Source organism: Rhinichthys klamathensis, unplaced genomic scaffold (genome assembly GCF_029890125.1).
Source record: "Rhinichthys klamathensis goyatoka isolate OS25496 unplaced genomic scaffold, OSU_Roscu_1.1 h1tg000693l_1, whole genome shotgun sequence".
Lineage (NCBI taxonomy): Eukaryota > Metazoa > Chordata > Actinopteri > Cypriniformes > Leuciscidae > Rhinichthys > Rhinichthys klamathensis.
This window is the reverse complement of record NW_026607120.1, coordinates 867,286-884,386: the sequence shown is the minus strand read 5'-3', so window position 1 is coordinate 884,386 and position 17,101 is coordinate 867,286. Positions and strand designations below refer to the sequence as shown.

The 17,101-nt window shown below is 37.7% G+C and overlaps 1 protein-coding gene across 1 annotated transcript; it reads right to left on the bottom strand.

Annotated features, from left to right (window-relative positions):
• Positions 1–6,607: 6,607 nt before the first annotated feature.
• tbccd1 (TBCC domain containing 1) lies at positions 6,608–16,948 on the bottom strand. Its single transcript, XM_056242078.1, has 7 exons — positions 16,834–16,948; positions 15,816–16,147; positions 15,578–15,739; positions 10,834–11,200; positions 9,361–9,547; positions 8,087–8,590; positions 6,608–7,445 (listed from the first exon to the last, which is right to left on the bottom strand). Exons 2-7 carry the CDS (start codon positions 16,143–16,145, stop codon positions 7,223–7,225), a joined length of 1,773 nt encoding a protein of 590 aa, XP_056098053.1. The 5' UTR covers positions 16,146–16,147; positions 16,834–16,948; the 3' UTR covers positions 6,608–7,222.
• Between the last annotated feature and the right edge of the window lie 153 nt (positions 16,949–17,101).

Genomic DNA, 17,101 nt, shown 5'->3' with positions numbered 1-17,101 from the left:
TATAAATTAAATATAGATGGATCTTTATAAAGTTACAAAAGGTATTTAGTCAAGAGCAGTGAGTGATTTCTATGTCCTTTGTTTAATCAACATTAGAACGCAGCAGCAGGTTTATTAGACTGCTATCCCTTTAAGACCGAATGCACGGATCACATACTGTCTGTGTTCACTTGAGATATAACTGACAATGTTTACTAGGATACTCGCCAAGACAGGCGTTTTTACATTAGTCAGCTGCAAATATGGCTTGACCAGAAAAAAAATTCTAACAAAAGGTTTCTCAGTGGTTTACAGTAGTATCATATGTACTTAAAAACATACTAAAAGTTTACCAAAGTTTGACTCCAAGAAAGGCCCCATTTTCAACATGGCAGCCATTTATTGGCTAGATATTTGGTTGAGGACTCAGTTGGAGGGAGACGTTCTGGGGTAACAAATGATTTGGCGGTAACGATTTTCTTGCTAAAAAGGTTGTAGCGCAAAGAGGCAACTGAATCGGTACTTTTTCCGCCAAACAACACTGCCATTGCCTTGGTCCCATGGTCCTCTATGACATTCCTTGCTTGATGTGGGAGCAGAAACACATTTGCACAGGACTGGATGGTTGATTCACCATTCACAAGTTTCTGGAATGCTGTCTGTTTGCCAACACTAAAAATACGTGAAGTTGTATCACATCCTGTGAAGGCGTGAATAAACAGCAACTGGGAACACAAGTCACTACCCAGGACTTGTTTCATCTCACCGATGTTGAACACTTTAGTAGCTTTGGACTTGTCTAAATGAAAATAGAGTCCTCTATTGTTCGTCCCAGCATAGTAGAGGAGAAGAATGCGTAAGTCTGTATCCTCCCCTATCAAGGTTGTGTGCTGATGTTCTGAGGCCTTGACTGCAGCTTTGACAATGTCCATGTCTGCATCACCTGATGCATTGATAACAGTGCAGCCCTTCTTCTCCAGCTCCTCGGTCATAAGATTGATAAGTCCTTGTTTGTTGCAAGATCTGGAAAGGAAATCATCCTTTCTTCCCACAAACTCAGTCTCTGCATTGAAGTTAACGATGGGGTAAGTGTTTTCATCTCTGATGCATTTTGTCTTTGATGGAAGGACCTTCGCTATAACCATCAAAACCGACTGTTGCTTTACCATAATGGCGTATGGTAAAGTCTGCATATGACTGTGCAATGGCACCGTAATGGTCACCCTTTTTCCATGCCAAGTGGTGAACCAGGAAGCCACCATCAAGGACATAATGCTCAGTTGGTGGGACGGAATCCAGGACAGTTTTGTTAGATTTCTTGCTTGAGAACTCAGTGACTGCCTCACTGTTTATGACCAGTTACACAACTCCAATTTAAGTTACTTTTGGGTGCAATACCTTTTACATTGAATGTCAAGTCTGTGTTTTAGCAAAAAAGGGTATGTGTCCAAAAACATGTATTTGAGGTCTAAATTGAGGCTAAATCGTTTACATCTCTGGTTCACCCCAAAGATAAAACCTTACAGTAATCTCACAAAATCATGTATTCCATAAGTATGTAATCATGTCAGTGCAATTTAGACAAGTCCAATGGATTCATAGACCCAGAAAACATGGGGTTAGACACCAAGATTACTTGACTAGGTCAAATAATGGAGTTAGGATATTTCCTGCGCATCTTGGACGCCATCTTGAAAATTACACCTTTCTAGTGGTCAAACTTTAGTAAACTTTTAGTATGTTATTAAGGACACCTAATACTACAAAAAAACAGCTGAGAAACCTTTTGTTAGATTTTTTTTAGGGTTTGGTGTTTTTTTTCATATGCAGCCGCCTACATCATTTTGTGTGAATTCGTCCATACAAGTGCAAGACGTAAAAGAGAATTCAATTCCGTATTCGCGCGCTGTCTGAGACGCTTTTTTATGCTCGTCTCTCTCAAACATGAAAGAGGCACATATTCAACATTTCTAACTTCAATGGCATTTGAAGAGAATGACTTACAGTCATAAAACCAACTGTAAAGTGTTCATGTAGGTGTCAGGCATAATGTGCATCTTTTAGATTTTTGATATTCAAATAAATTGAAGTTTGCTATTGAAGTTAGAAACGTGTATACCAATGTTGTATGCAACTTTAGAGACGGTCCCTAAATGTGCGAATGTCCAATGTCAAGCCAATTTTATGCCAGTATATCACTGGGAAACGCTCAGCATGAAACTTTGCGCATTAAATTCATATTCTGAGTCCATCTGCTTGCCTGTAGCCTATATAGTAGCCTACAGCCTACATTCCCAATAAGGTGCGAGTTTGGTCTTTTATGTCACTGTATTTTGTCCCGACGGAAGGGCAATCCTTGAGTATGATGAGGTATTGAGCGAAATCGATTATAATCCCGTTCATGGTAGAGAAAGCTGATAACATGTAGGCTACACAGGGAAAGTAACAATGAAGATATTGAATTAAACATAAACACAGCTTTTGAGTCTTTATCATCTTTTCCGCATATATACTGGCCCAGATAATCATCCCAAAAACTTAATGCATGCTCAATTTCTGTAAATGAGTTATTACGAATGAATGGCTTGCTTTAAAGGGATAGTTCACCCAAAAATGAAAATTAAGTCATTAATTACTCACCCTCATGCTGTACCAACCCCGTAAGACCTTCGTTCATCTTCGTAACACAAATTAAGATATTTTTGATGAAATCTGAGAGGTGGATCACTCCCCCATAGGCTTCCTAAGGGAGTGAAACTTGACGGCCCAGAAAGTCATTGAAGAAAATGTTTAAATATTTCATGTGCCTACAGTGGCTCCACTATAAGTTTATCAAGCGACGAGAATACTTTTTGTGCGGAAAAAAACAAAAATAACGACTTTATTCGACTATTCCATTGCTTCCTTGTGGGCCTGAGACGAGAGTTCAAGAGATTTCCAGGACGCATGCGCGAGAACTGACGTTCTTCTTCTACTACACAGCGCGTGTCTTACAAGCAGAGGAAGACCATAGACAGTATAAGAAGTGGACAGAGCCATCTCATTGGAACTCAGTTGAGACAGTTGAAGCCCATTTTTAGGGATTTTTGAGCACTTCCGTTCCTGACGCGCAGACTCAAACCGACTCAAACTAAGCTTGATGACGTGAGCAACCTGTCTGACAGACGTTAATCTTCTAGTAGCTGTGCGTGAAAATTGCCAACGTTAATCTTGCAGAGACGGGGAACTAGAGCAAAGAGTTCTTTGGCGTGAGTGAGCAGGAGTAAGTATTCCGTTGCTTTTATGGACTCATTATCTATGGGCTTCTCCCTTGACGGGACGTCCCCCCGATTGACTGCGAGCTTCTCCTCCTGGCTGTACGGTAATTTCTGTACAGCGCGACAGAGAGTCGAGTGGTTATGACGCAATCGTTAGCCTATTTTTACTAAATCTGTTTCTACGGGGCCATAATGTAACATAGAAGGTAATGGAGCCCTTTATACATTGTCGTGTTTCTTTAGAAATAAATAATGGACAAATGGAGTCTTTAAACGCCTCAGATGTAAAGTTATTCGCTGTCAAAGTGACGCCAAAATGAATGGGAGTCAATGGAAATGCTAACGCAAGTGAAGTTCTGCTACAACATGGCGGCACCCGGCCGGCTTCAACTTCCGGTCGATGGATTACCCCCTTGAGGAAGACGCGCGCTGTACATAGTAGTAGCAGAAGAACGTCAGTTCTCGCGCATGCGTCCTGGAAATCTCTTGAACTCTCGTCTCAGGCCCACAAGGAAGCAATGGAATAGTCGAATAAAGTCGTTATTTTTGTTTTTTTCCGCACAAAAAGTATTCTCGTCGCTTGATAAACTTATAGTGGAGCCACTCTAGGCACATGAAATATTTAAACATTTTCTTCAATGACTTTCTGGGCCGTCAAGTTTCACTTCACAGTTTCAAAAATCCCACTCAGCGCGTTAATGACCAAAAATGGTCATATATTCAATAACATCCTAAAATATTATATATTATTATTATTATTTTCCACTTTCACTAAGTTAAATCTTTTAACCAGCATCAGTCCTCATCATAACTACCAAATATGTATTTAATTTCAGGATTTTAACCCTTTAAATTCCAGTTTTGGTGGCGATACCATCAATTTGTATAAGAGGAAAAAACACAAAAATTTAATTATTTTCCATATACTAAATGCAAAGAGAAAACTTTAGATTTGGATTATCACAGTCTTGAATATGTCAAAGATTACCAGCAACATTATTTCTGGTGCATTTAAAGATTTTCTGTTATGTCAGATTTAAAAAAAAAATCCCACTCAGCACGTTAATGACCAAAAATGGTCACATATTAAACACTGCCTAAATTATTATATATTATTATTATTTTCCACTTTTACTGAGTTAAATCTTTTAACCAGCATCAGTCCTCATAATAACTACCAAATATTTATTTAATTTCAGGATTTTAACCCTTTAAATACCAATTTTGGTGGCGATACCATCAATTTGTATAAGAGGAAAAAACACAAAAATGTAATTATTTTCCATACACTAAATGCAAAGTAAAACCCTTGGCTTTGGATTATCACAGTCTTGAATATGCCAAAGATTAGCAGCAACATTATATTTGGTGCATTTTTGTTTTTTTTGTGCTATGTCAGATTTTTTAAAAAAGGACAAATTTGGTCCTATTTGAACCCATCAAAATATCCATTTTTGAACCCACTGTCATAATATCATAAAATCATAATTTCTATTCAAATACCAAGCCATTACCAAGCCTTGGGGTAATATATTTACTTTTTACTGTTTTCCACCAGTTGGTACCATTTTTAATATAATTGACATACTGCATCTGTAGTACTGCAAACATTTTCCTGATTTCTACTAGGTGATTATAACCTGTGCCTGTCTCACTACACATACAATTTGCTAAAGCAAAACTACAAGATCACCATGAACATGAATTGTAATTTTTTCTATAAAAAAAATGTATTCTATAAACATTTGCAGGACTGACTGCATGGCTGTGTTTATGCCTCTACATATGTGAGAAGTTATCAATTAACTTTGAAACTTAGACTGCTAAAAAAAAACGTAGCTGTGTCAAAGATGCGTAAAATTCAAAAGATTCATGTTTGTGCGTAAAATACGCATGAATCAAACCGAAAGAAAACAATGCAATGAGAAGCACTTTCTCTAGCTAAATGCGCACACACACACACACACACGCCTACACACACATCCTACACCACTGACACACACACACACACACACAGAGAGAGAGAGGGAAAGAGAGAGAGAGTAGACAGAAAGGGTAAAATATGACCTTTAGGATATTGTGATTTGTCACTCGCATAAACACCATTTAGGCCCTACACACACACACTTTTGTCAACACAGACACACATTGCTCTCAGACATCTACACATACTCAGAAACATAATTTTAGATCATTGAGCCATTAAAATGCTTCATAACACACTCCATGGTGCCCCTAGTGGAAACCAGGAAAATAACATGCATTTCCACCCATAGGGAATACATATGTAGTGACGTCATCTGGTGGAATACACTATATAATGCAAATATAATGCTTTTGCTTCAAAATGAAAGGATGTTTCAACATAAATCATGATTCATGTATTAATGACGGCCTTGGCTTTAAACAACGTTTTAATGGGTTTCAATGGGCAATTTTTGGTCATTATGGTGCTGAGTGTTACTATTTGATCTACACAGTGTGTGTTATACATATTTTGCAAAATGGGATCACATTTTTTACATTTATCCAAAAAGTCACAATTTTGCCAAATTACATACCATTTGCATTAAAACAGCCAAAATGGTCAAAGAAATTAAACTGCAAATGACCAAAAATGTCCCTAATGCAGCACAAGGGTTAAAAGATTCTGATTCTATCCTGTATGTGCATGGAGCTTGACCAGCATCAGTTTGATAAATATTAGGACCTATGCGTGTAAGAAAAATGAATTTTTTTGACTAGCAATTAGATTTTTTGACTTCAGAATTTGATGACTAGCAATGCAGCTGTCAGAACCCGTTCCCCCGCCCCCCTGATTAGAGGTGTTGATGTGGTGGCTCAAAAGATGCTGCTTCTGTAATGTATTTGCACAGAGCTTAACCAGCATGAGTTTGAAAAATTTCAGAACCTCTATGTATACATATTTTTAAATATACTAAAATTATGTAAGTTCTTTCAAAATATGAATAAATACTACAATAGTTGAAGTTACAGTCAAATCCAGCACATACTATAAAGTACTAGACAGCACACATACCATACTTAGGTGAAATATGAAACATGATGATTTGTTTTTTAAAATGGCAACACATTTCACAAATATTCCATTCAGAAAGCCAAAGCCAATCGCTATTGATTCGATATGGCCATTAAAGCTCAAAAGAAAGAAAGGCGGGTGTTGCTATGGTCACAATGTTCAGTTTTCATGTTTGGAGTCAAGTCCAAAAAGCATTTCTTTACTTGTTCACCTGAAACTGAATATTAAAATAGGGCATGTTTATTAAACACCCAAACCATATTACCTTTAATAAACTGTATTGTTAGTACAAATACAATGCTCGTTCAAACATATTTCAAATGTTCATGAATACATCCAAGAGACATTTTAAGTGACGGCATTTTTGGAATCTGTATTGTGAAGATACAGTAATAGTGCAATTACAGGGTAAGGCATTGTGAACATACATAAGAAAAAAGAAAAGAAAAAAAGTACACATTCATACTGGCCGTGAGATTTCAGGAGACAATAGCTGCAAACTCTTTGTTACACCACGTACCAGTTGAGCATATGACACATTTGTCTATTACTACAGTACATGACTACACACATCTCATTCCCTGTTCTCTCTAAATTCATATGAGGGCAGTAATCATTCCCTTTTTCGATTTAATTAAATAACGACTCTCTTCTGGTGATATTTTATACATATTAAGCTCTGGAATGACTGATGTCTTATAACAATAAGTAACTATGCTTAAACTATCAAACACCTGCAGCAATAATACACACCACAGCAACTCTACAAACTAATCCAGCATAGATTTCTCTAGACGTCAACAGTGTAAAAGGACACAATGACCTTGTCTAAATACAGCATTGTTTATATACATGAATTGTTTTTGACAGCCTTTGTACTGGAAGAGCACTAATGTTTGAGAAACAGTTTTTGGAAAGTGAGGGTTTTGATTGTTTAGCTGCACTCTTAGCAAACTGTTGGCGCCCGTCCCATTGCTTGTTCAGGTGGTTGATCTTTCAGCACATTTAGTCCAGAGTTGGAAGTGTGGCTTGAAGGCCAGTGGTCCAAAGAGGTGGAGGAGGTGAGGACAGAAGGGAGAAGACTGTCTAGCTCTTGTCTTTGTCCCGTCTCGAGCAACCACTCATGAAACTTCTGCTCCACTAAGGCCTGAAACTGCCGCCTCTGAACCCTTTACGACAGCAAAGACACAATGCATCACTACTGAATGTCGCAAAAGAACAAACTTATTGCCCAGGTTATTATTACGGAGTTACATTAAATTTTCATGTCCGATTTAATAATGAATTATCTTGATTTACGATTAATCTTTGTAAAATATAAAAGATCCACTCTAACATTATTTAACTTTTATATATGCCTATTAGAAATACCTATATATGCATAAAGAAAATTTGTGTTTAGTATAACCCCAAATAGCATGCATCTGTCTGTCTGTCGATCTAAGAGAAAATGAATATAATCCCTCCCCCCCTCAAAATTATAATAAATATTAATATAATAAAAATACAAACACATACTTTATTACAATAGATGGATGATAAATAGACGCCACAATGTCACAGATCTAGAATGCATTAAAATCAACAAAGCTGTTTCTAAAAATATAAAAATAGTACTGTATATTAATATAATAAAAAAATACATAAACATATAATGTAATATATTTTGTTATAATAAACAAAAATAATCTTTTGTCATGAAACACACACACACACAAACCCAGTCGACAATAACTAGCGACTAGCGTGATGCCACAGATCTAGAATGCATTAAAATGCAGCCTTAAAAGGAACAGAAAAGTGGACTCACTTGTTCAAGTGTGCTTCCTTCACGGTCTTCTGCCAGTCCTCTATCGCCTTCTCTCTGCCCTCCACAGCCTTCTGGTAGTCTGCCGGCAGGTCCCAAGGGAACTCACAGTTATCCCCCTCCATTTGGAAGGGTATCACCAGCGGATAAAACTCAGAGGGGGGCTGGATGTGGTAGCAGCCTGCGTCTGAAGTGGAACCCTCTGCTCCGAATAGCAGTGGCTGGTCCCATAAATTGGGAACCACAGCTAGGCCTACACTAGCCATGTGGTCCTCTAAAGTAGGGTAATGTGTGTGGAAGGGGCCCAGAGTGAGAGACACATTTCCAGGAAGGAGAAGGGGTCGAGTAGGGGTGAGGGCATGGATTGTGCAGTGAAAGGAGCCGCCTACAATCAGATGGCCAACCACACACACCACACGAACGTTCTCACAGCTCTGAATGTGGACGCTGGTCCTCACCGGGCCGAGGACCACTGTACTGTTCCTGCACTTATCCAAGGTCACAGACCTGCAAGATAAAGACTTGGTTTTGCACGGATGTTGACAGTAATAAACAAACACAACGAAAAAGACTAATTGACAGCAGACTATTGATCAGCATTTATTTTGACTGTAAGTCCTGGTAAGGAAAGGATTTATCCATTGCTGGTATTATTAGAAATATGACAGGATGGTTGACTAGTCATCCAACAACTGATTTTTTCATTAGTGTGGTGCACATTGACTAGTGCACATTTATTTTACTTTTTTATTCCATGTCAGCATCTAAGGCCTGATATTTTTTGTGGCAAGGAAAGGGTTAAAACGGTTTAAAAAAAATCTAAACAAACAAATGAATAACCATATTTAAAAGGAGTTATAAGATACTGCAAATGGTCTTAAAATGACAATAATGACAAACGTATTGCCCAGGTGCTTATTAAGAACTTACAATAAAATTTCACAACCAAATTAATAATGCAAGACTTGAACTAGGGTTAATCTTTGTAAAAAACAAAAACAAATACATAAATACAATAAATATATTGGAGCTATACTATAAATATATTTTAGTTCAAAAATAATTACAATACACAAATGTTAACAATATAGACAGTGAACTAATAATTATTATAAAATAAAATATATAATTATATAAATGTATAATATTATGATATAATATATAATAGACTGACAGAGAGAATCTTCTATCATGGAACGTACAAAAAAAAAGGGCTTTTGATACCCAATTGACAAAAAATAATGCATTTATTTTATTCTAGCAAAGTGATTCCTCACCGCAGAGGAGAGAGAAGGTAGATGAAAGCCTCACTGCAGCGGTGGAGTTTGATGTTAGCATCATTCAGCTTTTCAGAGTCTTTGGCCAATGTCTGTTTGCAAACGTGCGACATGAGCACCAGTCGACTTCCTGGAGGAGCCATGTGGGTATTTCTGAATATTTTGGCTTTCTTCAAGGTGCCCTCAACTACAAAACAAAATGTGAAGAGTTAATGATGCCACTAATTAGGTAAACCATCCATCAATTCAAGCTAAAGTCATAATATAAATTTCCTTCAGTTCTCCCATTGAGGTTCACTTAGAGATTTTGGGCCTTGAAAGTGGTTGTTGCGTTGCTGTCTATGGAGGGGTCAGAAATCTCTTGGATTTCATTGAAAAAACATCTTCATTTGTGTTCCGAAGATGAACGAAGGTCTTACGGGTTTGGAACGACATGAGGGTGAGTCATTAATGACAGAATTTTCATTTTTGGGTGAACTAACCCTTTAAGTTTTTCAGGTGGGTATACACAGTATATTCAGGTAAGATATACTACAGAAATTAAAACTAATCAAATGTAAAAAACAAAAACAAAAAAAAAAACACTGGATAGTCTTCATTGAAAAAAATAAATACAGATTAATGTTTACAATTAGTTGCAAAAGCTATTCAGTCAAAAGCAGAGAGTGATTTTCTTTGTCTTTTGTTCTTTTATTAACATGAAAGACAACAGCAGGAATATTAGACTGCTATGTGTCACTTTAAGAGCGAACCAATATACTGTTACACAACTTGCGTTATCTTTCTCAACTTATTAGGTTCCAAAACTGACTGTGTTTAACCGAATACTCGCCAAGATGGGCATTTTGACATAATTATGTGTGTATTTGACCGTTGAAGCGTAGTAAGCCACTCATTTTGGTACTTGACCCACAAGAGGTGGCTTTATGTGCGCTCCACTTATATAGATAAGTGGTGCGTGTGCACGCTTTTGGTGAGAGTGTAAAACCTGCGGGAAATAGTAAAATTATGCACAATACAAGCACTATTTAACCGGAGCGAATGAGGCGAGTGAGTGAAAGGAGGCGGGTGTGTCACTTCGCCGTCAGAGAGAAGAGAGCGAGAACGTGCAGCTGGCGTTATTGCCTGTGCCACTGGCAACAAAACGGACGATCATGCAGAAAGTCGTCTGATTCCGGTCCCTAGCCAGTCGATCGGTGCATCTCTAATATTAGTCAACGTTTTTGCAGTTTTGGAATTTACCATTTTTCCCTCTCCCTCAAGTCATTTTATTAAACAGGCTGTTTTTGTTTTGCAACTATACCTTTAGCATTTCTGTGTAAACGACTTTGCAATTGAAAAATGTGTGTTTCCGTTCATATACAACTTCAATGAAACTATTCCACAAACATTCCTAAAGAACGTTTGATTTGGAAACTTTAAGATAAAATAACACCTACAACTTTATTTCCTTGATGAGAACTTCCAGTTTACCTTGCATGGACCATGCCAGTTTCTTGCCTGACTGTGAGAAGGTGGAGATACCGAAAGGGTTGAGGCAGAGAGCCTGATGCAGAAACCCCTGGAACTGCTGCAGAGAGTAAGTGCGGCTGAGTTTGGAGAATCCCGCCTGAGACTGCAGTGCTGAGCGGGTAAGGAGCTTGTGGATTGGGTGCACAGTATGGCTGTGGCTCACAGAACCTTCCAGCAGCAGACTGAGGCTCTCTATGGCCTCTGAAGTGAGCTGGCTGTCACGCAGAACCTGTCCTGAACTGCTCAGCTGGCCTGGCTCAACTAGCAACTCCAAGAGCTCAGCCAAGTGTGTCTGGATGAAAGTAAGATGAGCCTGGTCGTCCCAGTTCTGGTAAAACAGAATGAATAAATTAACTATTATGCAAAAAATAAACAAATTATGCAGGTGGAAATCTCTCTATACACAAGCCTTACACCAAAAAAATTCAATAATTTTTCAATAAAATAAATATTATTAATGTCTTTTAATATTCAAATTATTTATTATTATTTTCATGACAATTAAGCACATCCTCCAAATTCAAATTTTATTAATAAAATAATAAATAAATATATATATTTTTATTTTATACTACAGGGCTGTTGAATGCTTGAATCTGATTAGTTGACGAACGTTTTAAGATGTGCAATTATTTTAAGGGAAACACTTAAGTAGTTCCAGGCAGGTCTTTATCCGCATTACAGTTCCAAATCACATCGCCAAATTATTTCAGTTATTTGAAAGGTCCTTACAGATTCCTACAGCAAAAGAACCCAAATCCACAATGAGACTGACCAAGCAAATAAATAGTAAATATGATAAAAACGACAAATTATTTCCACGTTTTTTTATATACGAAAAGCACATACTCTTTCTCCAACTCTCTTTCTCTCTCAACGCACATACAGATACTGTAGCCACACTCACACAAAAACGTGTTGTCAGCGCTGCTCTGGCGATTTGATCAGTAAAATAGGTTAACAATTAAAAAGCTACATGACATTTCTCACAATTGAGGTAATAACAGCTCTGTTCTTGGAGCAGATAAACTTACAGTTAAGACACTGCTGCCGAACACAGACTCGGATAATTGACACGCTTAATCTCTCTCTCTCTCTCTCTCTAATAACTGCAACAGTCCACCATCAGTGGGTGAAACCTACTGTTTTTTTCTAAAATTACGTTTTGGAATTAGCAACGGAGGCTTGGGATTAAATGCGTAAGAAATTAGTCCCAAAACAAGAGCATTTTAAGGACGAAAACCTGACAAATATCTTGAAATACATCATCTGAACAATGTTTTGAGGTGTGGTAACCGTAGTATAAGCGGAATAATTGACCCTGGGCTATTGAATAATTGAAAAATAATGTACACCTGCATTATCACCTCGAATAAGTGTGCATTATTTTTCGAATAATTCAATGGCCCGGATTCAATTATTCCTTACATATACATTTGTTAACTATTTGTACATACACATACACTATTCAGAGGCTTAGGGTCGGTCCGATTTTTTTTTTATGTTTCTGAAAATACGTTTTTTAAAAATACATCTTTTCTATTTTAATATGTTAAAATATTACTTATAGTAATTTATTCATGTGATGGCAAAGCTGCATTTTCAGCATCATTACTCGAGTCTACAGTGTCTCATGATCAGTGTTGTGTGTAACGTAACTACTTTTTCGGGTAAAAAGTAGTGTAATGCGCTACTACTGAAAATTTGGTAACGAAACGTAGTTCCTTTTTCAATTCAGCGCAACGTTACTTTTCCCAGGGACAGATTTGACAGCGATCTCCGTCATTTGACAGCGATCGCCATCTCCGTGAACGCCTACAGAGAGAAATGGACATAATGGATTACATAATCAGAGAGTAGCCTATTTCTTTTCGTTTTGAATTGTTTCTTTTAAAGACATTTCAAGCTTTCTATATATAGATATATTTCTCAAGTCTGTGAGTACCGCGCCTCCATGTCATGATTATATTGTCTGCTATATTTGCTTATTTATTAAATCCAGGCAATTGGTTGATAAAAAATTGATTAAAATTACGATAATTTATACAAAATGAAATTCACTTTAAAGAAAGGCTTTCTTCAAAACAAAACTTAATGAAGTGGTCAAAATCATGTCTGACCGAATGTCTCCCGATATATTGCGCATCCATCTTACTCATGCTGTTCACTTTTCATAATCAACATAGATGGAAAAAAATAACATTATAATATTTTAACAAATATGAAACTAAATGCGCTTATTTAACGGCTACAACAACACGTATATGCGGTTCAGGACTTCCATTGAATACAGCCTGAATATAATTGCTTCCAGAAATTATTTTTGGGGTGCTTTGGTCTTTCTTGGGGGCTTTCTTTCTAGCCCCTCCCTAGCGCCGCCCATGCATATGCCTATCCATTAACGGGCATTTCTTCATAAATATTCAAAAGTTTGATAAATGCATTATGAATTTATGGGATTATATATGGCATTATGCATAGTAGAACTTTATGTAGGCCTACACATTTAGGAACAGATATTGGGTTCTGCCCAAAGTCAAGCAACATAAAAGTAACGTAAAAGAAACGAGTAATGTAAAAAGTTACTTTCCATATGGGGTAACTAAGTAAAGTAACGGATTACTTTTTTAAAGGAGTAACGAGTTCCACTACTTTTTAAAAGTAACTTCCCCAACACTGCTCATGATCCTTCAGAAATCATTCTAATATGCTGATTTGGTGCTCAAGAGACATTTCTTACCATCAACTGTGCTACTTTTTTCAGTATTCTTTGATAAATAGAACGGTTAGCATTTATATATTTTTTAAATAGAAATATTTTGTAACAACATTCTTTACTGTCACTTTTGATCAATTTAATGCACCCTTGCTGAATGAAAGTATTCATTTAAAAACAAATATATATATATATACAGGTCCTTCTCAAAAAATTTGCATATTGTGATAAAGTTCATTATTTTCCATAATGTAATGATAAAAATTAAACTTTCATATATTTTAGATTCATTGTACACCAACTGAAATATTTCAGGTCTTTTATTGTTTTAATACTGATGATTTTGGCATACAGCTCATGAAAACCCAAAATTCCTGTCTCAAAAAATTAGCATATTTCATCCGACCAATAAAAGAAGTGTTTTTAATACAAAAAAAAAAAAAGTCAACCTTCAAATAATTATGTTCAGTTATGCACTCAATAGTCAATATCCTTTTGCAGAAATGACTGATTCAATTCGGCGTGGCATGGAGGCAATCAGCCTGTGGCACTGCTGAGGTGTTATGGAGGCCCAGGATGCTTCGATAGCGGCCTTAAGCTCATCCAGAGTGTTGGGTCTTGCGTCTCTCAACTTTCTCTTCACAATATCTCACAGATTCTCTATGGGGTTCAGGTCAGGAGAGTTGGCAGGCCAATTGAGCACAGTAATACCATGGTCAGTAAACCATTTACCAGTGGTTTTGGCACTGTGAGCAGGTGCCAGGTCGTGCTGAAAAATGAAATCTTCATCTCCATAAAGCTTTTCAGCAGATGGAAGCATGAAGTGCTCCAAAATCTCCTGATAGCTAGCTGCATTGACCCTGCCCTTGATAAAACACAGTGCACCAACACCAGCAGCTGACATGGCACCCCAGACCATCACTGACTGTGGGTACTTGACACTGGACTTCAGGCATTTTGGCATTTCCTTCTCCCCAGTCTTCCTCCAGACTCTGGCACCTTGATTTCCGAATGACATGCAAAACTGAGCCACAGTCCAGTGCTGATTCTCTGTAGCCCAGGTCAGGCGCTTCTGCCGCTGTTTCTGGTTCAAAAGTGGCTTGACCAGGGGAATGCGGCACCTGTAGCCCATTTCCTGCACACGCCTGTGCACGGTGGCTCTGGATGTTTCTACTCCAGACTCAGTCCACTGCTTCCGGAGGTCCCCCAAGGTCTGGAATCGGTCCTTCTCCACAATCTTCCTCAGGGTCCGGTCACCTCTTCTCGTTGTGCAGCGTTTTTTGCCACACCTTTTCCTTCCCAGACTTCCCACTGAGGTGCCTTGATACAGCACTCTGGGAACGCCTATTTGTTCAGAAATTTCTTTCTGTCTTACCCTCTTGCTTGAGGGTGTCAATGATGGCCTTCTGGACAGCAGTCAGGTCGGCAGTCTTACCCATGATTGCGGTTTTGAGTAATGAAACAGGCTGGGAGTTTTTAAAAGCCTCAGGAATCTTTTGCAGGTGTTTAGAGTTAATTAGTTGATTCAGATGATTAGGTTAATAGCTCGTTTAGAGACCCTTTTCATGATATGCTAATTTTTTGAGACAGAAATTTTGGGTTTTCATGCATGAGCTGTATGCCAAAATCATCAGTATTAAAACAATAAAAGACCTGAAATATTTCAGTTGGTCTGCAATGAATCTAAAATATATGAAAGTTTAATTTTTATCATTACATTATGGAAAATAATGAACTTTATCACAATATGCTAATTTTTTGAGAAGGACCTGTATATATTTATATATATATATATACACATAAACTTCTAAATTGTAATGAACACAATACACACACAAACAAAAACACTGTATTATTGTATTGAATAGGTCATGAAAATAATGTCAATGCAAACAATAAATTCATGCTTTTAAAATAAGTTTTTTCTATTTTTCTTTTGATTTATGGTGAAATACGACTCATGTTTTCATAAGATTCACCCACACACACCTTATTTTGGGAGCTTATTTTGGTCTCTCTTTCAGATGAGGAAGAGGGAGATCGTGATCTCGGACTTGGCCACTCTTCCCCGATCAGTGATGTGCGGAGAGAGATTCGGTTCAGCTGCTGCAGATACAGGAAGAGTAGAAACTGCAGAGTGTTTACTGACAGCTAGGAAGACAGAGAAAAGCATTAGTACAGCAGATCTGCAATTCTGTCTAACGGCACTACAACATTTTGTTATTACCTTACAATGCTGTCTGTCAAGTTCCTTAGGACTGTGGCTTTGAGATAGAGCTTCTGCCCACTCTAATCTCTGCTCTGCAGAACGGGGCATTAAGAGATCAAAAGTTTCAAAATACAGCCAGGCAAGCTCCTCTGCCAGCTGCAGTTTGCCACAAGCGATGTGTCGCCACATGTGCCAGCCGAGCCTGGGGAAACAGCCATCCCGTGTCCGGACGTAACTGGCCATCTTGCGCAGATAATGCATGCTGAATTTGCTTGGAGGTGTGGCGGGAAGCACCCCGATCATAAAGGGCTCCAGACGTGGCCATACACATGCTGTGTATTTGTCCATTTCTATAGAAGAAAACAGATTTGTTGAAATGAATGAGCTGGGTCAGGAGAAATCACCATTAAAGTGGCAGTCATAATGTACTTGCATGAGTGATAATGTACTGGCTGGCAAATTGCATAATATGTTAAAAGTAATAATAATCTGAATATTAAGAGATGGGCAGGGAAGGTTAGCGACAGTAACAATACAAATCGAAAAAAGTCATGGTAGGAATGTCACCATATATCTAACCACTCTGAGACAGATCTAGATCTCTGTCGCCTTTTTCACCTTTGTTGCCATTGGCTTTTGGCTTGCTTAGTTGGGGACATTAAAGTGCGAAATATTTGGTTTTGAGTAATATTCTTTCATTTTATGAATGGGAAACTTTCCCATTAACACGAACAATTGTATAATATAGGCTATGCCTTCTCTTTTGATCTTTTATCAATTCCATTGTGATTGAAGTGTATTATTATGTCAAATGCACTCAGCTGTAAAGCAAAATTCAATTTCTACTTAATTAAATGATAATTTTTGTATGTAACGTTATACAATGGAGAAAAAAATGGTTTCCTTGCCCCAGAAATCAATATTACGTTCCAGCACATGTACCAATATTAATGTTAAACTTATGACAAGTTTAACCACATCTTTTCCAAAACTACACCAACACAGTGATAATGGACTTAGCTTTCACTCTCCTTACCTGACCATTGAAAGTTTTACGGCTTCAAACGGTGGTCCTCTTTGTTTCATGGGTTAAAATATACATAAACATCCAAATCTATATTTAAACTGAAACGCTTTCAAATTATATCCACGCTGACCATAGACTGTAAAGGACGCTGACACACACGCGCGCACGCGACCCGATCCCAAACAGAGAAGCCTCGCGAACGCGCGCTGCTGTGCCGCTCAAAACTTCATTGTTTTCTTCTTTTTATTCACTCTACCATTGTTAGATGTCCAGACAA